The sequence below is a fragment of the Thamnophis sirtalis genome, unplaced genomic scaffold (genome assembly GCF_051295495.1).
Source record: "Thamnophis sirtalis isolate CommonGarterSnake01/CBP01778 unplaced genomic scaffold, rThaSir2_p1.2 scaffold_3, whole genome shotgun sequence".
NCBI lineage: Eukaryota > Metazoa > Chordata > Lepidosauria > Squamata > Natricidae > Thamnophis > Thamnophis sirtalis.
The window spans coordinates 141,909,381-141,937,261 of NW_028261383.1; the positions used below are offsets into that span (position 1 = coordinate 141,909,381).

Genomic DNA, 27,881 nt, shown 5'->3' on the forward strand with positions numbered 1-27,881 from the left:
CCCTTGTGAGACCATATGCTGCTGCGGTTGGCCCTGGGTCCCTCCCAATGCAAGACAATGCTAGACCTCATGTGGCTGGAGTGTGTCAGCAGTTCCTGCAAGACAAAGGAATTGATGCTATGGACTGGCCCGCCTGTTCCCCAGACCTGAATCCAATTGAGCACATCTGGGACATCATGTCTCGTTTCATCCACCAATGCCATGTTGCACCACAGACTGTCTAGGAGTTGGGGGATGCTTTAGTCCAGGTGTGGGAGGAGATTCCTCAGGAGACCATCCGCCACCTCATCAGGAGCATGCCCAGGCGTTGTAGGGAGGTCATACAGGCACGTTGAGGCCACACACACTACTGAGCCTCATTTTGACTTGTTTTAAGGACACTACTTCAAAGTTGGATCAGCCTGTAGTGTTTATTTCCACTATAATTTTGAGTGCAACTCCAAATCCAGACCTCCATGGGTTATTAAATTTGATTTCCATTGATAATTTTTGTGTGATTTTGTTGTCAGCACATTCAACTATGTAATGAAGTATTTAATAAGAATATTTCATTCTAGATCTAAATACAGATCTAGGATGTCTTATTTTTGAGTTCCTTTTATTTTTTTGAGCAGTATAGTAACTTAGTGAACTCAGTAAAATTTAGTAGCTACTTCACTGTCCAGTAAATTCTTAATGTGATGGATGGGTTTGATGAAGTGATATCAGAAAAAAATGTCTTTTCAAAGGAAGTGGCAATCAGCTATTTCCCAAACTGTAAGCAGAACTCCAGGATGTAGGAACCAGAGGATCCCCCTTTTTAAAAACCTGGTTACAGGTAGAGGAAAAGCTCAAGACTCTGATCCTCTCTTTGTCTGCACAAGCCACAGGGGGAACTTGTGGTACCCAATCTAGAACCCCTGATTTCTAGATTTAAACCTTAAATATTGAAATGGCCCATTTCTTCCCAACTTCCAATGAAACCATTCCATTTACTGTCACGCAAATCTCCCTTGAAGGTACGATGGATTCCTCACCCCCCATGTATTTCCCACCTGCCTCCTCAGCTTCCCTGCTGTATTTATGATTGGCAGGGTGCTCTTCTCTCTCGCCACGGACTGGGGCCACGGAACAGCCCGAGCACCAGAGGCAGGAAGGGCAGTGGCAGAAAAATCTGGGCCAGAGGTTTGGGGGAGGCGGGGCGGAGGGAGGGAAGATGTGGTTTTGGAGGAGAAACAGAGGCTCTAACGGCGGAACGGGCGGCACCCTCCTTCCATGCTGCCGGCTGGCAAGGGCTGCTGCTCCAGCACAGGCCGGCAGAGAAAGAGAGGCAGCCCTCTGCCTCCTCTTGCAAAGAGACTCAGCAGCCCTCCAGGACCCTCCCCCCTCTCTCTCCCTCCCCCTCCTGGGCTTAGGAACCCGCCTCTCCGCTCTCCCACTTCTGGGCTGCAAAGCGGATGGGAGGCCGATACGCTTTGGTGCCTCAACTCGCCGAAGGAAGCTTGGCTCCTACAGCAACCCTGGATCGCTTTTTTCAATCCAGGTTTTTAAAAAATAAATAAATCAGGGAGGAGGGGCACAAAACAGAATAGCCAGGCAAAGCCCTTGCTTTGTGGGTAAGGATTTCGAGAGGAGCTCCCAAGCGGGGAGAAGAAGCCTTGGGAAAGAAATGAGTTGGCTTCTCTGCTTTGCTTTTAAATGCACCCATATAGGTGTGCGTTTCTCCGTTTTCTTCCCTATCGCTGGTATGAGGCTCTCGCTGGAGGCTGGATGGCCTTTCTGGGGCTTGTTATTTATACACAACACACTATATCCCCTTCTATGGCCCTGTCATTCCAAGTAGAGTCTTGCGCCCTGCGAGGGGGCCACCTCCAGCACTCCTCTGCCACCTTCCTTGCCTCTTAGCGCCCCCTGCTGCCCCCCCTTGCCTCTTAGCGCCCACCTAAGTCATCCCCCCCAGGGGGCAGTACTGCCCACTTTGGGAATCACTAGTGTAAGGCAAGCTCCCAGGTCTTTAAATGAAAATGCTAAGCTTCCGATACTCCTCAGTGTTAATTGTGAGAGAAATATCAACTTCTCAAGTTCTCCCACAAAATAGCTGAAGGCACTAAATATGGCAAGGCCAAAGTTGGCATCATACTTGAATGGAGAAAGCAAGGTAATAAAATGGCCTACGTTCCTAAAAAGATGGGTTATTTAGTTTAGCGTCAAGTGATCCGATACCATTAATAAGTCTTTGGAGGGGGTACCCTAAAAAAGATCTCCAGCCAGCAAACAATTCGGTGAACTTTGACAACTGAAAGAATTCTAAAGAGTATAAAAGTCCAAATCCAAAATTCCTGAGGAAAGTGGATCTCCGTTAAGGAGAAAGCTAAGTGAAGGAGAGCAAGCAACGCTTCCGAGACCACCACACCACGAGAAGAAGAAAATAAACACCTTAGACTGAGGTAAGCAACTAGAACCCCTTTCCCAGAATTCCTAAGCCAGCATGGCTGGTTCAGGGATTCTGGGAGTTGATGTCCACAAGTCATACAAGGCCATAGTGGCCCACCCCACCCCTACCCTACCCCCCCAAATTCTACAATCACAGGAATTGCACAGAGAATGAGGGGGGAAAGTCCAGAACTCATCAGACCCTTGTTCAAGGACTCAGCCCTTCTTCTTGGCTTCTTCCAGGGGGCAGGGGTAATGTCCCTGCAGCAGCAGACAAACGTAGAGAAGCGAAGATGCAGTCCTCAATGCTTCTAGGCCCAGTCAGGCCTCTCACTCCTCTTCCACGGGGACACGGACCTGATGCCAAGCATTATTGAGGACTCCCAAAATGTTCCAGAGTGGTTCCACACGTTCAGGTTGCACATTGTAGCTGGTGTCCACAGCTTTGCAGACAATGTTCAACTCCTTGGTTCCAGCAGGCACAAAAGCATCCAGCTGCCAAAGCTTCCAAGCCCAAGCTTGGCCAGGCAGCTGCTCCTCACCAGTTAGTGTTGCCTCTTTCCAGTTTTTCCCACCGTCCAGGGAGACATCTACACGGATCACCCTCTGCCCCCCGCCACTCCAGGCATAGCCCTTCACCTTGAGCTCCCCAGGAGAGACAGATGTCTTAGAAGATGGCTCAGTGATGGCGGATTGGATGGGCATCTCTTGAATGGCAGGTGCCTTGGAGAAATCCACTGTCTCCCAAGTTACGGAAGAAGAGAATCCTTTGTAATCCTTTTGCTGCCAGTGGCTCTTGCTTTCCTCTGGCCCCACTGTAATCCGAGCCAGCCATTTAACATTACGAGCCCCCACCACTCCTGGCACAATAACTCTCAGAGGGAACCCATGGTCTCGAGGCAGCTCCTCCCCATTCATCTCATATGCCAAGAGGACGTCCACATCTGGACTCATGGCTTTCTGAAAAGGGATGGAGGCTCCATATACAGTGCCACTCTGATCCTGGTCCAGGCCCTCAAAGGAGACATGACCCTCATACCCTGGTTGATACCCGGCTTGCATTAGAACATCCCGAAGCCGGGCACCACCCCAACATGCATTGCTAATGGCCCCAATGCTCCACCCGAGGCGGTTGGTATTCTGGATGGCGTTGATCTCTGCCCGACGATTGCCAGCACACTGTATGGTGGCGGTAACCTCGTGTTTTGGAAAATTCTGTTTCAGATCTTGCAAAGAGAAGGACAGGGCCTGTCCGGAGGGACTCTGAATACACAGGCGATAGGCTTCAGGGTCCACAACCGGCACTGGGAGATGGTTGCGCTTGAAGAAGAGCTCGTTAGGGGTCAAAAAATATTCCGCCAGTAACTCTGGAGGAGGTTCTGCATTGAAGGGCTTGAGGGTATTGACTCGGAGAGCAGGGTGGCGCGGGGGATCATTGGCATAAGGGTCATCTGGACTTGGCAGAGGAGGCTCTTCTGGGCTCAGCTCTCCTATTTTATATTCCTGAAGGATCTCTTGGACGTGATCTTGTTTGTGCATAGCATAGAGTGCCCAGAAGGGTTCCAAAGCCCCGCCTGCTGCCAGAAGAATCTTGCTTTTGCCCCCGGGGTGAAGCTCTAAGAAATCGGTGACATCAAAAACTTCATTGCCGTAAGTCACCCACACCCGATTTGCTTCGTTATGATGGCGGCCCACTTCTTCTCGGGTAAAGCGAGGGAATGAGGCAGTATGGGTGGCCGTTGGAGACTCAGCCGTGGCTGTCTGTGAGAAAATCAAAAGAGGCAATCAGGAAAGGAACAATACCAGAGGTGGGATTCAGCAGGTTCTGACCAGTTCTGGAGAACCGGTAGTGGAAACCAGTAAATACCACCTCTGACTGGCCCTGCCTCCATCTATTCTCTGCCTCCCAAGTCCCAGCTGATTGGGAGGGAATGGGATTTTGCAGTAACCTTCCCCTGCAACACCCACCAAGCCATGTCACGCCCACCAAGCCACGTCCACAGAACTGGTAATAACATTTTTTGAATCCCACCACTGGACAGTACACATGGATTTGGAGCGGGCACATTCCAGTGACTCTCTTTGCCTACGCAGATTCCCCTAACCAGATTGTTCAGGCTGAAGAAGTTGCTTGTATGGACAGCTAAATGTCTCAAACCAACAAGAAAATACGTCCAGCTGCCATGATTCAACTTCTTCCAGATATTTCTATCTGGATGACTAAGAATCTTCATCAACAGTACTCAGAGATGTTCCTCTCAACTCAAGAGCTCTACCAGGCATGGTTTGAACTGTCCAGACCACAGTCCAAAAATAGCGTAAGCCAGGGCCTACATAGGAATGCAGTTTAAGCAGTTTTAAGCAGCAAAATAGCTGCTTGAGGCATCTGTCTCAAGCTTAAAAAAAAAAGGAGGGAACAAATATCCATTATTTGGCCACAAAAGGCATCACAGTGACTGCACGTGGGGCATACTTTTGGGGCTCCTTCAATAATGGGGCCTTTCTGTCTTAAATAGTCTCTGTTTTCTTAAACCAGAAAGCATTTCGGAAGTCTCAACTGAAGCAGAGTTTCAACACCTCCCTCCCCCCAGCAGCCTGGAGCCTTCCGCGCTCCATCCAGGTGATATGCCGTGCCATCTTTCACTCCCTCACCTGCCAATGGCGGTTTCCATAAGCCAAGATGCTGCACACACCCAGGCCTGCTCCCGCTGCTACCATCAGCCTGCGTCTTCTGCTGCCAGCACTGTTCCAAGTGCTATGGGTACAGAAGGGGAGCCGCACCCAATAAGTGGGAGGACAGTTTCTCCAAGCCATCTCTCTTAACCTGTAAGGGAAAAAACAAAATGGGTCAAATGCAATACTTTAAGAAGACATGTACACCCAGAAACACTTCACACAAGTTAAGCCTTTCTTAATAAAGATCCTGAAGATGGAACTCAAAATTCTTTGACCACCTAATGAGAAGGAAGGACTCACTGGAGAAGAGCCAGTGAAAGACAATATGTCATCTAGTATCTTAAGAGGTCTCTAAAAAGAGGAAGAAAAAAGGACATGTTATGAAAAATAACCTAATAATAAGCTAGAAGCTGTGTCTCTGAATATTAGGGACAAGGAACATAGATCAGCTGTTCAGCTGAACTGCTACCCAGTTTGCACAGTTCCTGGAATTAAAATGATTGTGGCCCACAAAAGTAGCAGGCCAAATCAGATGGATGCTTGATCCTGTCTAGCAGGGCTGCTCTATGTTCTGAAGGGCTTCAAGTTATCATGGCGGAATTCTCAGTAGCCTTCCAAAGCTATTTTACCCCCTCAGTTCTTCATGGATGGTAATGACAGATGGTTATCAAGTTGGGTTTTGCAAACCATGGTTGAGTCCTTTCTGATCGTAGAAAGCACATACTCTATTCTGCAAGCAGCCATTTAAGAAGAGGTGTCCCGGAGTCCTTTAAATGTATAGGTAAAAGTTCCCCTCGCATATATGTGCTAGTCGTTCTCGACTTTAGAGGGTGGTGCTCATCTCCGTTTCAAAGCCGAAGAGCCAGTGCTGTCCAAAAACGTCTCCGTGGTCATGTGGCCAGCATAACCAGACGCTAAAGGCTCACGGAACGCTATTACCTTCCCACCAAAGGTAGTCCCTGTTTTTCTACTTGCATTTTTTATGTGCTTTCGAATTGCTAGGTTGGCAGAAGCTGGGAGAAGTAACGGGAGCTCAGTCTATTACGCGGTGCTAGGGATTCGAACTGCGGACCTTTCTGATAAACAAGCTCAGCGTCTTAGCCACCATGTCCCTTTTCCTTTAAATGTACTGGGTCACAACTATGAGCTTTTTGAATGTGCTGAATCATGTGGCACACTTACAAAACCTGTGATGCAAATACAGAAAAACAACAGCAAAGGAAACTGTAGAAATCCATTACTGGAAGAAGGAGGAAGGGGAGAAAGTGTTAAAGGAAGCTGCCAGGAAGCAGAGGGAACTCTTCTCTGGTCTCCAAGCAACAAAATCTAAGAATCCCCCTAACCTACTTTCAAATAAATCTTCTTAAAACAAAAGGGTGGTTCCCTATTTTCAGAGAGAATAGTGTGAACATGCGACCTAGAGGGCGAGTTGCCAGATGTCTAACGCAAGAGAGTTTGTTCAGTTCCTTGGCTGGCCTTCTCTTGACTTGGCAGAGTTCAGCTTTGTTTTTGAGAGCAGCTTGCATTCACCACATGTAGCAAGCTTCTGAAATGTTGAAAATAAAGTCAACAAGAAAGCACCTTCTGGATTATGATGAGAAAAAGGAAAAAAACCATTTCCCTGAAAGCAGAGGCAAGCGAACTTTTTGCAGCTGAATTGTTCCTTTTCTTTAAACATCCCCCCCTCAATTTGGGTCTTTAAAGTCAGAATGAGTTTGGTCCCCAAGGCTGCAGTACAACTAAAGCACACGGATCCAATTTTTCAAGAAGCTTAACATGCCACTGGAGGCTCTATTTTAGCATGCACAAAGTCCAGTAGTACACCATCATTTTTTAAAAACAAGTAAAACTCTTTTCTGCTACACTTGGATTGCTCGATCTTTAGTTTGAAACTTAAACTTCTGAACTTTTGCAATCTAAAGCAGTAGATTAACTTTTCAGGAATCTCAAACATTACTGATTAACATTTTCCTCCACTCAAGGTGAAATTGAATGAGTAATAAAAAGGATCTCCGAGTTTGTATCCTTGGTCTGGAACTGTAGAGGTAGAAGCCCCACTAAAAGGGAAAGGAAGCATTTATAGATAAGATTAGAGGCCTATAAATATCAGGGCAAGGAGCCAAGGCAAACAGACGGAAATAATATTATTTAGGTAAGTTGGGCTAAGGTGTCAGGATTTGTTTTTACTAAGTTGTAAAACTTTTATTAATAACCTGTAACACGATTTGAGAGGGGGAAAAACGGCAGGTTGGAGTTGGGACAGTTTTGAAAAGAGGACAGGAAGAAGTTGATAGACCAAGCTAAGCTCTTGCAAGACGGCTATTATTTAATTAAACTGATTTAATCTTCCCTGAAATTAAAATTTGGGTAATTTAGACTTTTTAAAACAGTATCAACACTCTAAAAAGAAGACCTTTGAGCTTTACTGCCTTTTTTCAATCCTACAAGGCAGTGGTGTCAAGCTCCCATCGTCACAGCATTGTCACGAAACGTATCAGGCCTCCCCCCCCTCGCTAAACCGGGTGTGGCCAGTGTGTGATGCATCTGGCCCTTGGGCTGGGAGATTGACAGCCCTGTTATAAGATAACAGTAACGTAGAAACAAGTTCACTCTCTAAAAATAATTATAAAGGGAAATGGTCAACAATGATATTCCAATATCTTATAAGCAATCTTAATACATGACATAATGAATAATGAGGTTATCTCATCATCATTCTTCTTCTTCTTAGCTGAACCCCTTCTAACTTCATCAAGACAGCATTAATAAAAAGCATCTCTGATAATAACTTTTAATTATTGCCACCATGTCTAAGATTCCAGTTGACAAAGTGTTCTGGACAGTAGCTTTTTGCATCCACTTTGACAGAATTATAGGAAGCAGGAATTCTGAATCTGGATATATTGTTCAGAATTAAAAAATTTCACCTCACTATAAATATGCTCTCAAATGAGTAACTTTTTTTTCATACCAGTATGTTCTCTGAAGGGTACAGAAACCATTTCCGCTGGATCTGGACAGCCACATCTTCCCCAAACCTACATGCAAAAGAGAGAATCAGCAAATGTTGTTACAAGAAGGGGGAAAAATCACGCAAATGCCTACTATAGGCACCTTTGAAAAATCACATTCTTCTCCTTAACTTTACTGCTGGCAAATACATATATGGCTTAGGCTCGGTAAGCATTATAAGTCAAAATATGGCTGGAGATTAGTGCAGAAAATATTCAAATCTATTTTTAAACTGCTATTCCTAGAAAGTTTGGAAAGTTAATTGTTACCAGTATGTGCCAAGATGATAGATATGCCCATTAGATAATCACTTCACTAGTATACTGTTGAAATATGTATGTATGTATGTATGTATGTATGTATGTATGTATGTATGTATGTATGTATGTATGTAAATCCAGGTTCCATCAGGGGTGGGTTCTGGATTCTCCTACTGTCGGTTTGCTCTGGGATGCGCTTTGGGCGCGGCCGCATGCTTGATGCACGCTATGTGCGCATGCACAGTAGGTAAAAAAAGGCTTCTGCACATGCACAGAAGCAAAAAACAAGATGGTGGCGCCTATGGTACTACCGATAGAACCGGTTCAGGGGTGTGGCCAGCCAAGTTACTACCTACTCAGCCGAACCGGTAGGAACCCACCTCTGGATTCCATTGAGTAAGCTATGGCATTTACTAAAAATATAAGTGTATTTTCTCTGCTGCCCCACCCTCTGGAATGAGCTCCCTCCCCAATTCAAATGGTATCCATCCTACTGGGATTTTGAAGGGTTCTTAAAAGCCTGGCTCTTTGTCCAGCCCTTTAAAGAATACAATTGATAACCCTTTCTTCCTTCCTGTTTCTCTCTGCCACTGTTTTCCCTTTGTGTTCTACTATTTATGTTTTCTCTATTGTTGTTTGTATTTTAAAAAATATTTTAAACACCGCCCAGAGCTGCTGGAAGTTGGGCGGGTATATAAATGTAATAAAACTATTATGCAATTCATGAACAATCCCAATTGGAGTAGGAAACAACAGTCTTAATTTTAGACAAAACTATACAGCTCCTCCTCTTCCTCAATTTGTTTTAAATTGAGGAAAAGTAGTTTGTCAAGTTTGTATATTTGATGGGACGCTACAGTTCCTGTAAAAGTGGTAAATTTTCATATACAGGCAGGCAGACTTGAGAATAAGATTCAGGGAAGCTGTTCTTCACCTGATTTTGACTAAGCAAAAAGTATTTAGTCCAACTACTTATTGTTTTTTTTTTAAAATGCTCTCAGATATAACCTAAAGATGATATCACAGTGTAAGTTTTTAAAAACAGCCCCAAGAGACATTCAGCTGCAGTTTCTGCCAGGCCACAGTTGAAGAAAAAAAAAGACACCAACAGCTGTTGGGTGATAAGATAAGAGAGTATTACTTTCTGCAGCAAATGGAAAATTGGGAAACTGAAAGCAGAGCTGAAGACCTAGATGGGCAGACCTCCAAATAATAACTGAGGAACTCTATTTTAATTGTGCAACATGGCCTATTTCTAACAATAAAGTATTATTTTATTTATTGGTTCAATTTATCTTAAAATAGTGACCTTGGCTAGCGAACCATCATCAAAACAGTTAACCAGTTAAAACACAATATAAAAAGAGAAAAACAAAATAAAATTAAGTATAAATAGAAATGAAGAGATATTATAATCCAAAGGTGCCAACAAAACCAGCGGACAAACTGTCAGATCACGTCACCCGGAGGCCCCGTGAAGATATTAAATAAGAGGAGAGGTCATAAGTCACTTCTATCAGTGCCACTGTAACTTTGAATGGTCACTAAATGAATGGTTGTAGGTTGAGGACGTGATGCATCCAGCCTGCGGGCCGTGAGTTTGACACCCCTGAACTGAACCATCTCACCTGCCTCTGTTACCTTAGCAATCATCACACCTGAGCTCACTGATTGCACACAGCCATGTTAAAAACATATTGAGTCGCCATTGTTGCGCTCCTTCTCCATTGCCATGCAGCCTAACACTGTTCGGTGCGCCACAACTGGTCCATAAGCTAAAGTTGTTCCACACACCTGGTGCACCCAATCTGATTGTCCAATTTCTAGTTCTGGGGGGTGGGTGGGTGGGTGATGGTCCTGTCACAGCAGCAGCCCAGACAAGGAAGTAAACCCCATAAATTCTAGGCACCAAATGCAATCCTGGCCCAAGCTGCAATGCAGCCTATAAGAAAAACGAGTTTTGCAGGCTCAACAGGAAGTAACATCCACCGAGCTCAATTGATGAACCCAAATTCATAGAAACTCCACCATTTCCCAATCCAACTGTTCAAGCTGGTTCCAGTCCAACCCATCAACCTGCTACAACATGCTAAAACTAGCTACTATTGGCAGATCTCTGCAAAACACCTGGCCTTGGAGCCATCTTAAAAAACAAAAGGTAAACAGTATTTTGAAGTAACTTCTTCAAACAAATGTACAGTGATTAATCCCCAAACAGCTAAGAAGTTATGAAAACTGGTGACCAATCAACCCAATCAGAAGTGTGACTTAGGAGCAAAAAACCAAAGCCATCAAATGAGTTGGAAAGATTTCAAGTCCAGGACAAAATCCAACTTTCTAGTCACTGTTATTTCTGAAATGTTTGGTTGGAGCAATAGGGATAAATTGCTTTTTAATAAAATCTTTCAACTCTGAACAGGAACCACAATTTTCCTTGAAACCATTGGCATCTTAAGTAGCTTGAAAGTCACAGAGAAAAAGTTCCCTTTTCAACTTTATCTCATATTGCAAACAAGAAAGCTCCCTTTCAAAATTTTGAACATTTGTTGACTATATTTTCTGATCTGACTTTCATACAGCATTTTTATTCTTCTGTGGATAGATCCATTTCTCCAAGTTTAATTTAAGCTCAGTGTAAATGAAAAGTATAGTTTTTGCTAAATGTCTATAGAGATTCTCAATCATCCAGGTCATGGGTGTCCCATGGGTGCTTTTTCAAAAGGCAACTGGAGTTTGTTTTTCCTTGAAGACGGAAAACTTCTTGGATGAGAAGTGAAACTTCTTCAAGGAAAAACAAAGTACAGTTGCCTTTTGAAAAAGCACCTTTGGTTCAGTTTTTGCTATTAGGCATCATCTGAATTATGGCATGTAATTTTTTTTGGCTCAGTAAATCAATTGGATCCTATGTTACACGCGGGGATGACTAGATTAGTTTACAGTGCAAGGCATATACTTATCCCAGTTAATGTATATGATGGCCTTTGAACACATATTAATGGTACAACCTTGCTAAGAATGTCTGTTGCATCATGCACAAACATGGATATAATTCTAAACAATTGCATAGTTAATACACTTGAGCAATGTCATATATAAAGCTTCTTGTGTGTCATAAATGAAATTTTATCCTTCATTAATAACTTCAAGCAAAATATCCTTAAGCAGAATATACCTGGCAATTAAAGGCTTATAGGCACTCAGGCTTCCAGGAAATAAATTTGGAGTTGCAGATCTGCAATCCTCCCTTGCTTCCCAAGTAAAGTACAGGAAGATAAGCTCTCCCATGCTGCCAATAAAAGCAATCTTTGCAAGAGTAGTTTAATGTAAACATATGGATTTTGTGAATCAGTATAACTTTTGCAGCCTCCAGCGTTTCTCTAGAATGGGAGGAGCACACATTCTGGGGCTGTTTTGGAATGGTGCTAGCAAGGCATAAGAGCAAAACAGGCATTTGTAAATGCTAAATATATATTTCTCCTTAAAAGTCCCCAAACTCTCAAATAAAATAGTTATTGCTCTATCCTCTTCTGGAATGCAGTCCTGGAGACCATAGCTACTAGATAAGGGCAGCTAAAATCCAGAGAGTCACTAACGGGTAGCCAAAATTTGATTTCCCCTCCATCTCTTTGTTGCCATCTAAGAGCTCATTAGATTTTCAAAGGCCGGATCTTAAGTAACCAGTCTTAAGTAAGTTGCCAATTTAATATACCATATAAGTATGGGGCCCTCAGGGTCAAGGAAGTTGAGGCAATGATTGATGCTTTATCACCCATTTATCTAATTATTTCACACCTGTTTTTCTACCTTGTTTTCATCTACACAACAATTACATTTTAGCCATTGTCCTACCACTTTAATTAAGGAAGTTCAAATAGCTGTATGTCAGATTATGGACAAAAACAGGAAGAATAGGCATAAACTAGCAAAAGTTCAGCTAAAACTATGTGGATGGGACAAAAACCTTTCCCTGAACTAACTGTTTGGCTGGGTAGGTCAAATTATCTTACAAGTGCTATTTTGCTATCCATGGAAAATCCTTAATAGTTGTGAAACCAAAAAATAGAAGTAAATTTTCCAGTATTTTCATCTGGACACCCCTGAGAATTAAGCTGTAATGAATACAAGTGAGCCATTCACCAAAATACACGTTTTCTTTCAATCATGCAATTCCTGATATGTTTAGATTACAATTTTATCAGACTTGATTGTATTCGTTGGGAATAGTATTACTGCATCCCAGATTAAGAACCAACATGGGGCACTGTTTATGGCACAGTATTGGACTATGACTCGGGAGAGTCAGTCAATCAGGGGGACTGTGGGGCAGTCATTCACTCACTGTCAAAGCTTTTGGCAGCGCCACTGAAAAAAGTGACTTACAACAGTTATGGCCACTTACAACGATTCTAGCATCCCCATGGTCACAAAATTTGGATGCTTGGCAACTGACATGCATTTATGACAGTTGCAGTGTCCCAGGGTCATGGGATCTCCTTTTTGCGAACTTCTGTAAAGCAAAGTCAGTGGGGAATCCAGATTCACTTAACAACCTTGTGGCTAACTTAACCTCTGCAGTGATTCACTTAAGAAGGGTGGCAAGAAAGGTCATCAAAATAAGGCAAAACTCGCTTAACAACCATCTTGCTTAGGAACACAAATTTTGGGTTCAGTTGCGGAGAAGGACTTACCTATATTACCTAGGCCACCTTTGGTTCCGAAAGAAAAGGTGGACTTTGCCTCTAACCAAAAACAACAACAACCGCTCAATCATGACTTTGGGCAGGCTGGGGACAACACGGTTGCTGGGAGTTGCCAAGTTCAATGCCCGGAAAGGTGCAGCTGAAAGCGGAACAAGTTACATTGTGTGTAACCCACCAGCACAACTTGTACAGGCTCCAGCAACGTGGGTGGAAACACACATTCTGGGGCTTTTTTTTTTTTGCAACCGCGCTAACGTCGCTCAAGAGCAAAACGGATGTTTACAAACGCTAAACGTATTTATTTACCCTTTAAAGGAGTGCAATAGCTGTAGCTCTACCCGCTTTTGGCAAGGCAACTCCACTACTCTAGATCAAAGCAAACGGCAGGCCTCTTGGAAAGAGGAAAAGGGGAGAGGGAGGAAAAAGGCTTTCGGGGTTTAAGCCCCGAAGCCAGGCGACCCCTAGCGTCCTCTCTTCGGATCCAGCGATCCCCGAGCTCCGGGGGAAGAGCGGAGGACCCCAAGGCCGAACCAAACACACGTGTCCCTTGGCCTGGCCCCCACCGTGGAAAAATAAACTTGCCCCAAACTCCACTCGAGAAATCCGCTGCTCCGAAACGCTGCTGGGGATTCAGAGCTCGATTCCTCCGCTCGCTCCTTGTCCCGCCGGGCCGAACTCCGGGTTCCTTCTGGAGACTTGGCGCCCCGCCGGTCAAGCCCGCCTGCGGTCCGAGGAAAGCGCGCTCTCTTGGTGGCGGCGGCGATGACACACACGCCTTCGCCTTGGAGAGATCCCCGGGAGAGGAGGACCCGCGTCTCACGACCTCGTCCTGCAGCGCCCGAGGCCAAAAAGAGGACGAAGCCGGGAAGGCGCCCCGGTCCGCTCTCGCTCCGGGCTCGGTGACGCGCCGATGCCGATGCCGATAACCTTCTCTGCCCTCTCCGGAATGAGGCTCCGAGGCGGCTCCCTCGCCGGTGCGCCTTCCAGGATGCTCCGATTGGAGGTCGTGGTGCGCAGGTACCGCCGCGATGGCCCTGCCCACTCCCGCACCACTGGAGGGCTTGGCTCCGGCCGCTCGAGTTAGCTGGAAGGGCGTGGAGCTTCCTCTGCCCCTCTCCTAGGGCGCTGGAGTACAAATCCCTTGGTCCTCAGCCGTCAGGGCCGTTCGTTGGCATGAAGAAGCCTGTGGTGTTTACTAATACCACTTTGTGTTTTTAAATATTTAGAATAAAAAGAAGTAAACCACGAAATACAGGGAGTCCTCGACTTAAAGGTAAATTCCCCTCGCACATATGTGCTAGTCGTTCCCGACTCTAGGGGGGTGGTGCTCATCAAAGCCAAAGAACCATTGCTGTCTCCGTGGTCATGTGACTGGCATGACTAGCTGTTACCTTCCCACCAAAGGTGGTTCCTATTTTTCTGCTTGCATTTTTACATGCTTTTGAATTGCTAGGTTGGCAGGAGCTGGGACAAGTAACAGGAGCTCACTCCCTGCCGACCTTTCTGATCAACAAGCTCAGCATCTTAGCCACTGAGCCACCACCTCCCTTTGTTTTCAACTTACTGCAGTAAGTTGAAAGTTACTGTTGCCCTGAAAAATTTATAACAGTTTTTCAGTTTAGACCAGGGGTGTCAAACTCAAGTTGTCACCGTCGCATTACATGATATATCAGGACTTTCCCCCCCCCCTTCGCTAAATGGCATGGACTGGCCAGCATGTGACCCATCTGGCCTGTGGGCCGGGAGTTTGACTGTCCTGGTTTAGACCATTGCAGCATCCGCTAAGCTTGGCAACTGACTCATATTTATGACGGTTGTAGTGTCCCGGGGTCATTTTGAGACCCGTCTTGACAAGCAAAGTCAATGCAGAAGCCAGCTTCCCTTAACAACCATGTTACTAACTTAACATCTGCAATGATTCACTTAACAACTGTGGCAAGGAAGGTCATATATTGGGGTGAAACTGGCTTGCCAACTGTCTCAGACACATAAATTTTGGGATCAATTGTGTTCATAAGTCAAGGACTACCTGTACTGACTACCTTGTTTATTTATATCCCATCTTTTTATTTTTATAATAACTCAAGGCAGGGAAATTCCTGAATAAACTCCTTCCTATTTCCCCCACAACCACCGCCCTGTTGTTTAGTTGAGGAAGACTAGCACGAAGACAACTTCCAGCTGTTTGCAGGACTTCCAATTTTTTATAATTAACTATTGTAATGACGTAAACAATACAATCTTGCATCTATACTGATGTGTGTAACTATAATAGTCTAAAACGGAAGATGTTTTGGGAAATCTATAAATACTATGTCAGGAGGAAGGTCTTTACCAGTCCTTTATAGGTAAAGCCAAAATGCAGATTAGGCTAATTGATATACTAAGGCAGGAGGAATTGTATTAAGTCAGTCATAATGACTGGTATTTGTTAGATTTATAACCTACCTTTTCCTCCAAGAGTGTGAGGTTGTGCATTTGAGCACTATAATTACAACTACAACTGAGCCCAACATTTCTGTTGCTAGGGAAGAGTTAAGTGAGTTTTGCCTCCTTTTCCGGCTTTCTAGCCACAGTTAAGTGAATTACTGCAATTGTTAAATTAGTAACCGATGTTAAGTGAATCTGGCTTTCTCATTCCCAAAAAGGGATCGCATGACTCTGGGACATTGCAACTGTCATAAACATGAACCAGTTGCTAAGTATCTGAATTTGATTATGGTAAATGACCATAAGGATGCTGCAACAGTCTGGTGAAAAACAATCATGCCACTTTTTACAGTAATTTAACTTCAGTCACTAAACAAATGGTTTAGTTGAGGACTACCTGTACTGTAACTACAAGTAATCCTTGACTTACGCCACAATTGAGCCACAATTGAGCCCCAACTTTCTGTTAAGTGAGACATTTGTTAAGTGAGTTTTGTCCTGTTTTACAATCTTTCTTGTCACAATTATTAAGTGAATCATCACAGTTGTTAAATTAGAAACAGGTGTTAAGTGAATCTAGCTTCTCCATTGACTTTGCTTGTCAGAAGGTCAAAAAAGGTGGTCAAATGTCCACAGGACATTACAACAGTCATAAATATGAACCAATTGCCAAGGATCGGAATTTTGATCACGTGATGATGGGGATGCTGCAGTGGTCATAAGTGTGAAAAATGGCCATAAGTGACTTTTTTCAGTGCTGTTTCAACTTTGAATGGTCTCTAAATGAACTGTTGTAAGTCAAGGACTACCTGTATTGAACTGCATTGCACAATTAAACTTGAATGGAAATCCTGCTGAATTGAGTCCTCCAAACCTTTGTGTAAACATAATAAAAACTGAGCACCAAATAGCTAATTCACATAAAGGAAGTTAAAGGAAGAATTAAGAGTTTGTGAAGTTTTTCCCTCTTCTCAATCCAGAGACTCCGTATCAATCCTAATTTACTTGATTGTCTGATTAAATTTAACGAAGAAAACACTGGAAGCTACACAATAGCACTCAACTAGTCTATCCTACTCTTTTGGAGGAGCAACACCGAGTAGAAAGCTCTGAGTGGAGCACCAGGAATAGATCCTGAATCTTTAATAACACAATTAAAATAAGTGAACATGGATTAACAAGGATTCCTATAATTATTTTGCTTTACTGTACCTTAATGAATCAGCCTCTCCATTTATGACACAATTGGTAATAAAAATGACAGGATGCATTTAAAATTGTAGCAATACAGGTAGTCCTCAACTTACAACCACAACTGAGCACAATGTTTCTGTTGCTAAGTGAGACACTTAAGTGAATGTTGCCCCATTTTATGACCTTTCCTGCCACATTTGTTAAATGAGCCACTGGAGTTATGTTAGTGACACTGTTGTAAAGTGAATCTGGCTTCCCTATTGACTTTGCTTGTCAGAAGGTTGTAAAAGGCAATCACATGACCCCGGGACACTGGAATGGTCATAAACATGAATCAGTTGCCAAGCATCTGAATTTTGATCACCTGGCCCATGGAGTTACTGCAATGATTTTAAGTGTGAAAAATGGTGATAAGTCACTTTTTCAGTGCCATTATAACGGTCAGTAAAATATCATAGCTAACATTCCTGGACAATTTTAATTAATCCCAGAGAATGTTCAGATCTTGAGTGTTGTTACATGAAGTTAGCATTCATTAAGAACTACCAAAATAACCTTGAATTTAAAATGGTCCCAAAATTATTGAAATGGGGAATTTCAAATTTGAATTGTTTTACACACCTCCATTCTTGACTGATACAAGTGTCTTTATTCAATTTATATTCAAGAATGTTAAGACAGTTAAAACTTTGGGGGAAGTACTATTTTAAATTTAAATTTAAAAGGAAGCCCTAGAAGATACAGCACTGTTTCTTAATATACAACATTGTATTTGGACAGAACTGAGGCTGGCATTCAGAATCAGCCAGTGAAATGTCTGGAAAAAGTGATACCTTTATTAAAAGAAAACATCACGCCAACTAATTCTAATACACCCCAAACCATCTGTATTCATAGATGTTTTTAAAAGGGCTGCCATACATAAAACAGGCAACAAACCATGACATTGTAAAATAATGGCAGTTCTCTCTTCAAATTTTGTAATTTCTGCAATAAAATTGGCAGAATGCAGGCAAGTCCCAATGCAGAAAATCAATAACAGCTCTTAACAGGAAAGGGATTTTCCCATTCACCACCTTTAAACCCAAAGGTGGAATTTAAAACAATGGAAAAGAATGTCTTGTTATATTCATTTGAAGCATGTTGGTAGGAATTTTCTTTCTAGAAGTGTGTTGGTTCTCGAGTTTCATATATATTTCCCATGTATCACACTGAATTCTGTGGAACTTCAAAAATAAATGTACTTTGGAATCAGGTTTAATACAGTGATCAATCAATTACAGGAATATGTAATTTCAATTTAATCATGTCTTCCAAAATGATCAAAATGCTTAACCTGTCTTAACCCCCCCAAGCCAGATTGGATATTTAACAAAGTGATACTGTTGGATGGGGGGGGGGGAAGGTATATTACATTGACAAATTTTCGTTTGATCAAAGCTATCCTGGCACAGTTGTTTGTCAGTTATTGTTGGTGGGCTAATTTATTATATAATGTCTAAATCTAAATCAAAAAGAACTGGGGTAGCAGGAAAGAAAGGAAGTTTTGGTACAGGGCTAAGAGAGAACAGAGACAAAAATATGTGTATCTCCGATTTGTAGTAAGTTTCCATAAAACAAATCCATTTGGGGCAAACACAAAACTGACACATTTGTTTGAAAAAAATTTCCACAAACACTGGGTTCTCGTTTTCACCATTATCAGTGCAATCAGCTTTCAATAATTCAATAGTATCTTGGTAATGACCTGGGGGAAGGAAGGAATAGAAGAGTTTGAATCCAGTGTATTACTTATCAGTGAGTATCTTGATTAAAATGGTTTTAGGTTTGTTGTAGTAATTTTCCCACTCCAAGGAACATCCATAATACAAAAAAATTTGCAACAAGTTTTTTCCCCATTATTTTTGGAAATCAGTACATTATTCCATCCGAGCTCTCAACTTCCCAAACTGACATTATTCAGCAGCGCTCCCTACAGGCCACTATGCAGAAATACAAAATTTTACTAATTGCAGATATCCATGTTTTTATGGCCAGTCCTTGCTTTCTGTATGCAAATTTAAAATGTTTATAGGCCAAACTGAGTAAGTGTGTAAGGGGAAGGAAAAAAATGTGTTCCAGGTACAAGCAGAGGCTAACAAGCATTCATTATGGAATAATTTGTGTTGCAGCCCCGATTATACAGTATGTATAGAATGCAGTTCATTGCAAACTGTAATATGTCATATGCAATAGCCACTAGAGAACTCTCATTTTGTCAGTTCGTTTGCATGTTTGAAACACAAAATACTTGCATTGCATGATTTTAATAAGAGACAATAGTGAAATCTAGAGGCGGGTGATTGTTACTATGGTCCAGTTATGGTCCTCCATATGTGATTGAACTTCAAGTCCTATTAGTTTCTGTCAGAATGGTAAATAAGGATCTCAAGCCAACATTTGCAGAGTCACACACTTCCAGCCCTACCCAGACTGCTGCATAAATGTATGCTAGACCCTCAGGAAGATCTCTAAAGAGGTCCAACCTCTGAAGATCTGGATTCTCCATCTTCAAAACCGGAAAATGTGCATGTGACAGCAATGCCTAAAAGATTCCCCAAGACTGGGAGTTGGTTGCAATTTATTAAATATCTTTACCACTTCCCTTGCAAAAGGTATACGCTCATTAGCAAAAAATGAGCAATTTTCACACACAGTTAAGTTGTTCATTTTGCTACCCAATGTGTTTGGCAGTATTTACAGATGTCTTATTTACAAACTCATACAAGGTACCTTGTGAACGATGAATTGGGAGTATTTTTTTTTCACCTTAAGCCAACACCATTGTATTTTTAAAACTCAACTGACATTTCTTTTCCCCTGGTGAATTTCAGTAGAAATGTCCAAGGTGCAAATATGTGTAATTTTTCCATGCCCCTCCTAAGGTGATCAAATTTCAGGGAATAGCTGTAGGTATAAGATGGCTGAAATTTTATGAATACTCTTTGGGGAAACAAAACCTTACTCAAATAAGCAAAACTATGTCAAATAAAGATGAATAGCTTGGGCTAATAATTATACATATTTTCTGTAACTTATTCTAAGAACATTTGTTATAAAGTACTTCTATACCCTATTATCCATTTCAAATCCCTTTATTTTTCATTTAGATAAAACTTGTGCTGCTTGAATTTTAAGGTGTTGTGTTTTTAAAAAAAAAACCAAACCTAACTAAATCTGCTGGGTTTGGTTCTTCTACTGTCTTCTGCTACATAGAATCATATTCGCATAGGGCAGGCTCAAGGTTTTAAGCGAAGTAATTATTTGATGTTAACTGATCTAGCATACGTAGCCCTATCTTTCTCAGTAGACTATCAAGAGTCCAAGAGCTAAGCCTGGTTTATTAGGCACTTTAGAGGAAACTTTCTGAACTCAAAAGTATCCGAAGTAGCCATCTCATCTGCTTCTAAGTCTGGGCTACCTATGAGTCGGTGCTTTACCTTCCCGCTTGCAAAAGGATATTTACACTTTTCAAAGTTACCTCGTATTTCTATTATCATTCGGCATGTATTTTAAATCACAATGAAGCAGCAAGCTCATCTAATACACTGATTTTTGTTTACTTACATTAAATACATTGGTAAATCAGCAGTTGAATTCTGTTACCATGATTTGTTATTTTAAATGCAATATGAGAGTTTTCTCAGAAGGAAAAAAAATAAAAGAGTTCTGATCAGATGAGAAGAGTAAGTTGAAGAAAAAGGGGGGATTGCTCTGTTTAGAAAAAGCTGCAGTGTCCTCACTTGGTCTAAGACCTAATAGTGAATTAGTAAAAACAAGTGGTAGGCAATAACTGAACGAAATGGATTTGCTTGTTACTTAAATATAAAATCTATTTTTTCATTGTCATGAGCTGAGCACAGTGCAGTATTTCAGCTTTATTGAAGAGGGAAAGGACATGCTTAGGACTCCTCCTGGGTTCTCCATAAGGACTGCAAGTGTCATTGTATGCGATGGAATCAGAGCACCATCAACAAAGAAGAGTTTTGCAGTTAATGAATTGTAAGATGTCATTTCAGGATTCATGTCGAACTATAGGGGTTTGAACAAAAAGGGGATTAGATCTGAAACAGATCAGTACTGAATAATTCTTAAAGTCATGTAGATGATCCCAGATAGCTTTATAAACTATATGAACCTTTCTAAAGAAAAGTCAGATTAAACCTGCAGAAGTAACTGTGCATGTAAATTGGGTGAAAGAAGATGTGACAGCACTCATATCTCTACAGCATGTTGCTGAAGAATTAAAGCTGCAGCCTGATCTGATTCCCCCATTCATTGTTTTCAGATCAATAAAGCCACATGTGGAGATAACTAGCCTTTATAATGGCAGCACAACCGTGCTGTGTGCCAGCAGCAGTGTCGAGTTTAACAGTTTCCACATAAGGCTACAGGGTGGCCTGGAGTTCAGATGCTAAATGCGCACACTGATTAAATGGACATCAGTACTTAAGTTACACCAGTGAATGGGAGAAAATGCAAGTCTTTATACAGAATATAGGAGGACATTATGTACAAATACAGTATTAAAATGCATGGGCAAATAATGGAGAATTGATGTCGTGTGTGTGTGTGTGTGTCCGTGTCCATGTGTGTATCAACCCATGTCAAGCTGTTGTTGTAGAACATTCAACCATGTGAGAAATTTGCATGGAGTAAACGTAATACATCCAAGAAAAGCTCCCTAAACCAGTTCTAGATATAGCACCGGGAAACAGTTCCTCTTTAGAAACTGTATTCAAGTTTGAAGCATGAAAAAGCTATGAGCCTTTAAAGAGAGAGCGTGGACTGGAGAAATATGCTATTAACTTTGTAAAGGCCACAGTTGAAGAGGGGAGACAGTTCTTATATGGAGAACAGACTGATGCTGGCTATTTGAGAGAGGGTGATACACTTTGTTTTACAATGCAGCACTATCTACCATTAATTTTTTTAAAAAGTTGTTTAGCTAGCAAGGAGGAAACTAAAAACCCCCGTGTCACCCACTCCTTAATTATTCATTTTTGGATGCTAGAAAAAGAACCTGTCAATTTAAACAATGCTCAAGTTTAGGGGGCCTTTAGACAAGTCTTACATGTGAGGAAGGATTCAAAAGGCAAAAAAAAATTGGCGCTTTTCAAACAAGGGAAATGTATCAAATACAGTACTAGTCCTCCTGTCACATGTTCCCCAACAAGAGTTCTGCTGTTTTTTTTCCTCAGTTTCTCATTCCAACCATATAGCTAAAAATTCTAAAATCTGCAGCAACTCTTGGGAACTGCCCCTATTCAAGTTTTGCTAAGGACACATGGACTTTTTTTTTCCTTTTGGCAATTTAGAACCCTTTTCTACTTCATGGTCCAATGATGTACATATCCAAGGTGCAGGCTAAGAAGACAGAACCTATCCAAAGAGAATCCTGACAGAGGGTCCAAGGTAACAAAGCTAAATTAAGTCTTCTTTGTGCCTTGTTTGTACAGATAAGTGATTCTCTCTTTCTTCAGCTAACAGGACAACTGAATCTAAACAAAGGAGAGACACAGTAGCCTTCTGACTTGAAATAGCAACATTAAAAGGTATACTTATTTTTATCTCCACCCCCCCACCCCACCCCGCCTGCACTGTCCTGGCCAATAAAAATATAAGGCATCAATCAAGAGCAAATATGCAAGGGTCCTGGAAAGTATTTCTTATACTCTATATTTATAACCATTTCATCCTTATATTCACGACACTGAGACATTGGACCACTCTCATGCCGTAGCCAGGAAAAAAAAACCAAGCAAATACAACCATCCTCTCCAATCTAACCACAAGACTCTGCCCTGGAAAAAAAAAAAAAGTGAACCGAGGACACTGCAGCTTTTCTGAAGCTTTTGAAAATGAGTAAGAGAACTCCTAAGTGGATCTTCTCAAATAATTGTGCATTTTGTTGTTGTTGAGAAAGTCAGTTAAATTTGCTCTTAAAAAAAATAAATCTACAAGAATTATGTTTCTCCTTGCGTGTGACTGTCCCCCGGATTGTTAAAGAAAATGGAAGGGGAAAGGGGAGGTGAAGGGGTGGCGGTGGAAGTTATAGGACCAAGAACAACATATTTTATCAGAGCAAAGACAGCATGGGTGTGTACGGGTGCACGTGCGCTGGAGGGATAAGAGATGGCAAGGGAAAGGAGTAGTATCAGGGAGAAAACAGAGCAGGGGAATCCAAATAAGTAGGTAGCTATTTGCACCTATAATACAAAGTGAATAAGAGTTTGTTTTTGGAAGTTAAGTCCCCGGTCGGTCTATCTCCACTTTCCGTTGGGTGGTGGTAACAGACGTCTCGTGATGGTTTCTGAAGCGTTAGAAGTGCAGTTAAACGGAGCTCTCAGGAGAAGGGACGGCTTCCAAGTGTGCCAATGCTGTTATTGGAAGGGAGGGGAGGTGGAGTGGGGTAGAAATGGAGGTTATATCTTATCTCTCGCTGCCTGAACGCCACCATTCAGTTGCTACAACACTGGCTCTTGTTCTGCTGGGACTGCTCATGAAGGTCCACACCTCGCCGCCCCACAGCACCCCCTGTGCTCTGGGGCTCGCTCTTTGGCAGCTTCTTAGCTGGAAGAACAGAGAAACATGTTACTGAGGAAAAGCAATGGCCGCATTTTATCCCACAGAATTCTGATAAATAAAATACATTTTGTATTGTACATTTTGTATTACTGGCCTTCATCTGGCAAATTAAAACTTATTTGGGAAGCATATTTGGGCTCCCTCCTGGATTGCTTTTCTGCCATTGGTTTGCATTACTTGAATTGCTTTATTGATATGTTGCTTTGTTCCATAATTCACACATATTTAAATATTAATAATGTTATCAACTCTTGCCCTTCTAAAATCGATCTTCGAAGACAGCCTACAAAATTAAAACACAAAAATCAAAAGTAGAGCAAATGAACTTAAGCCATCCAAATGAGATAGCATGTTAGGAGCATTTTAAATAAAATACTTCAGGATAGTTAATACTAAGCAATTCTTCCTGAATATGCATTCTCTGAGTATAAGGTGCTTGCTAGACAATCACCGATATAACAGCAGCATGTAGTTGAACATTATGGTACTCACAGCTTGTTCAATCACAAACCAAATGGATCTTAGCTAAATTGTATCTGTCGCATTACTCTGTGCTCCAAGTGAACTCACTCTTTTCTTCTGGAATTATTTAGAACATACGAGACATGAAAGTTTCTCTTTGCAAATTCATCTATATTTAATTGCCTAAAGTAGAAGTTTTCATACTTTTTCAGGTTGTGAGAACCTTTAGGTCAGTGATGGCTAACCTATTTGTCGTTGCGTCTCAAAAGTGCAAGCGCACAACAGCACATATGCGTGTGTCCTCACCCATAATGCAGTGCATGTGCGACACCCCCCTGCGTGTCCTGACCTCCTGTGCATGCATGCCAACACCCCGACGTGCCCCATTTTGGGCCTCGTAGGTCTCTCTGCAGCCTCCTGGCAGCAAAAACGGGCCGGGGCGGGCACTGCACCTCATAGCCTCGTAACCCTCCCTGAAGCATCCTGGGACCAAAAACAGGCCGGGGGAGGGGCGTGCTCCCACTGTGCTCCCTCTTCCCCACAAGCATGCATGAGAGACCCCCCTGCTCATGCATGCGTGTCTCCCACATGGGCCCCACTCCTTGTGCATGTGCCGCAGAGACCCAAAAATCAGCTGGCCAGCAGGAGGTGCACGCACATGTGTGGTGGAGCTGATCTGGGACGATGGCTCGTGTGCCCACAGAGAGGTTCGCCATCATAGCTTTAGGTTAAAAAAAATCCCCGAGTCTCTGATCAACAGGCAAAATTGTAGTGACAGAAAACTGTGCTAGAATGGACATCTCTCAGGAAGCTCCATCAAGTTCTTGCAGAACCACAGGGTTCTGGGGACACTATTTATATACACCATCCATCTTGCTGCCAAGAAATCTGAAAGTTCCTGGGCTTGAAAACATTCCCAATGAATTCTCTGCAGTGTTGATGCTGCTGAAGTTTAGTGCCAGCTTCTGACATCAATAATGAATAAAGACAATACCAGTGATGTCCGGTTTCTGCAGCACTGGCTACCCAAATGGTTCCTGCTCTTATATGGTCAATTATTGGAATAACAGCAGTGAGCCTAAGTGCACTGAAATAGGAGGTTTGCACAGAAATGGTAACTCCAATATTTTCATCCGTTGCAGAAATTTTGAAATAAACGTTCAAATACATATTATACTGAATACTAAAAATAGGTAACATCACATGAAAACCAGAATTGCAAAGGAGTATAATGCAGTGAAGTGTTATACTTCTACCAAAGTGGAATTTATAAAGGGACAGTTTAAAACACCCTGCACCCCAATATTCAAACTTGGTTAGCTGGAGGGGGGTATTTCTTTAGAATTTTTTAAAAAACTCATAATTATTTACACCAGAGGTGCACAGTGTATGATCAGGGTTGTATACAAGTATAAAAGTCCATGGAATTCCAAAACTTGTTCCAAAATTGTAATTTAATTTGAAGGACGGAGATTATTAAATACATGGGTGGAAAAAATATATCTAAGACTAAATTAAGTAATTTAATCTCACCCTCTGGAGTGTAGCTCTCAATATACCACTTAAAAACTAAGTGCAGCTCCTGGCATCAACAAGCATTATGCTAATAATTTATACAGAATAGGCTGAAATAAGGAACTATAATTCACTTGGTAGCACTGAGCAAATCCTGAAGAGAAACCAATAGTCTTTTGCTGCCCCCTGCTAGCTGACTAAGCTCAGAACTACAATTTACAGATGATTTCACCAGTAAGCAACTGAGATCCTCAAAGGGCACAAATTCTGAGAAGCAGTTAGGAAGCATAGCTGGTACCTGTTTCATTTTCTCCGTCTTGACCATGCTAAGAACATGAAAGCCATTAGGGGGGGAAGGACATGTAAGCTCTAAATCAGGGTGAAGAGCTTGCGACCCTGCAGAAATTGCTGAAATTAAAAGTTTACAACCAGAGTGGCAAAGGGTGAGGGATGCTAAATGACGTGTAAGATAAAGCCTGTAGAAATAATTGCAAATGGTTCCCATTCCCTTCAGAAAATATTTACATCTATTAAAAAAGGCTAGCTGGAGAATATTTCCCCACATGCGCTCTAATTAGTAGTTCTTTGCAAACATCTTTAAACAAGAGGCAATAACTATCAAGATGAAGAGTTTGATGTGTAATCCTAACTTCTTAACAAGCCAAAGGTAACTATAGGCAGTTTTCGATTGATGCCCACAATTGGGACTGGATTGTCAGTCGTTAATAAAGTTGTCACATGACTGCTTCACTAAGATTGCGACACTGCAATCCTGGCGCTACTGGTTGTGGTCATTAAGTGATCTCGTGGATTGTTAAGTGAACAGAGAGTCAGGTAAGGAATGTGGGCTGCCTCTGAGGGGGCGGGAAGACCCTGGGAGACTTGGCAGAGGTCATGCACAAATGTCTCTTTCCTCTGGCACTGAAAGTCCTGCTTGGATTTCGGCAGGAAGGATTTTCAGCACCAGAACAGAGAGGTAGAGCATAAGGTAAGAAGTGTGGGGTGCCTCAGGAGGATAGGGGAGGCCCAGCACAGGATGTATGCGAGCATCTCACTACTCAGGGGCTGAAAATTCTTCCTCTGAAGTCCAAGACTTTCTGAGGAAGCCAGCAGGGAAGATTGCGTATGGCGATTACAGGATCACAGGGCTCTTGGCAACCAGTTGTAAATACGAATGGTTTGCCAAGTGCCACGTGATTGTAATCACATGTATGGGCACAGGTGAAACCCTTTGCTATAGTCAGAATTGCTTTACAGGCTGTAAAGCATCCTTTCCAAGGCCAACGTTAATTTGAACTGTTATTAAGAGAATGGTCTTAAGTCAAGGACCATCTGTAATGTAATGAATGTCTTGCACATTACCTATTGCCAGAAAGAGATCATTAACGTTCATTGCTGTCTTGGCTGATGTCTCCATAAACAATAGACTGTTATCATCTGCATAAGCCTGGGCCTCCTGCAGGACAATAAGACAGAAAAATACAGATTAACCTTTAGACAAATTTAATGCTCTAAATTAGACAAAGCAAAGTGGACAACAATGATCATTGCTTAAAATACAGAATACAAAATACAAATCCTCCGAATCTGAGGAATTTTTAAGGAATGGAAAGAGAGAGCATGTTCTCTTTTCTAACAGAGCCACTAAAGCTGAAAAATATTTACCTGAAACTTATTTCAATCTAGAATGCCAGATATAAAGGAATATCATACAAAGATTACTTTCTAAGACTGTAGTTTGGAAACAAACTGCAAATGATATCTGAGCTTCAGAGTCTATCTTAGATTTAAAATGCTGTATCTTAGGTTGTGAGGATTAAGAGAAAAATGTACATTTGGGGGGCCTAGAAAGAAAGATATTATATACAGTGATTAAAAACAGCTTGCAACATTGTATATTATTATTGCTGATTCTATTTTGTTCCTATGAAATCTGGACCTGTTTTTATTTCATTATTAATAAAAACTATTTCTAGCTACTTCATAAGACATGAAAAGTATTGAGAATGGCATGAAGACTATAAAAGTTAGAGTGTAGTCACCACAAGGGTTCAGGAGGCAAATTAGAAATTCCTTGATGAAAAATGTTATTTTGAATTCTTATACACTGCTCAAAAAAATAAAGGGAACACAAAAATAAGATATCCTAGATCTGAATGAATGAAATATTCTTATGAAATACTTTGTTCATTACATAGTTGAATGTGCTGACAACAAAACCACAAAAAATTATCAATGGAAATCAAATTTAGCAACCCATAGAGGTTTGGATTTGGAGTTGGACTCAAAATTAAAGTGGAAAAAAGCACTACAGGCTTATCCAACTTTGATGTAATGTCCTTAAAACAAATCAAAATGAGGCTCAGTACTTTGTGTGGCCTCCACGTGCCTGTATGACCTCCCTATAATGCCTGGGCATGCTGCTGATGAGGTGGCAAATGGTCTCCTGAGGGATCTCCTCCCACACCTGGACTAAAGCATCCCCCAACTCCTGGACAGTCTGTGCAATGTGGCGTTGGTGGGTGGAGCGAGACATGATGTCCCAGATGTGCTCAATTGGATTCAGGCCTGGGGAACGGGCGGGCCAGTCCAT

At 42.1% G+C, this 27,881-nt stretch overlaps 2 protein-coding genes across 3 annotated transcripts in view; both read right to left on the minus strand.

The window, feature by feature from the left end:
- Positions 1 to 1,382: 1,382 nt before the first annotated feature.
- SUOX (sulfite oxidase) lies at positions 1,383 to 14,823 on the minus strand. Of its 2 annotated transcripts, XM_014054608.2 has the most exons (4): positions 13,643 to 14,823; positions 8,060 to 8,126; positions 5,065 to 5,236; positions 1,383 to 4,173 (listed from the first exon to the last, which is right to left on the minus strand). In XM_014054608.2, the coding sequence occupies exons 2-4, from the start codon at positions 8,113 to 8,115 to the stop codon at positions 2,743 to 2,745; spliced, it is 1,659 nt and encodes a 552-aa protein (XP_013910083.2). In that variant the 5' UTR covers positions 8,116 to 8,126; positions 13,643 to 14,823; the 3' UTR covers positions 1,383 to 2,742. The 2 variants fall into 2 exon arrangements, with proteins under 2 accessions (XP_013910083.2, XP_087566393.1); XM_087710267.1 differs by lacking the exon at positions 13,643 to 14,823 and having other exon boundaries at positions 8,060 to 10,141.
- Positions 14,824 to 18,356: 3,533 nt separating this feature from the next.
- Positions 18,357 to 27,881, minus strand: part of RAB5B (RAB5B, member RAS oncogene family) — a 31,860-nt gene continuing 22,335 nt past the window's right edge. Inside the window, exons 5-6 of the mRNA XM_087710273.1 lie at positions 26,651 to 26,744; positions 18,357 to 23,296 (exon numbers count right to left, since the gene is read on the minus strand). Coding sequence (XP_087566399.1) covers positions 23,184 to 23,296; positions 26,651 to 26,744 — 207 coding nt within the window. The 3' untranslated portion in view covers positions 18,357 to 23,183. The remainder of the gene's footprint in view (positions 23,297 to 26,650; positions 26,745 to 27,881) is intronic.

Bases quoted from the DNA above. Each gene is read 5' to 3' on its own strand.
- SUOX (XM_014054608.2), bottom strand. From the start codon at position 8,115: ATGTGGCTGTCCAGATCCAGCGGAAATGGTTTCTGTACCCTTCAGAGA. The intron at 5,237-8,059 runs GTATGAAAAAAA...TTTCCCTTACAG, and splicing joins ACCCTTCAGAGAACATACTG to GTTAAGAGAGATGGCTTGGA. The intron at 4,174-5,064 runs GTGAGGGAGTGA...ATTTTCTCACAG, and splicing joins ATGGAAACCGCCATTGGCAG to ACAGCCACGGCTGAGTCTCC.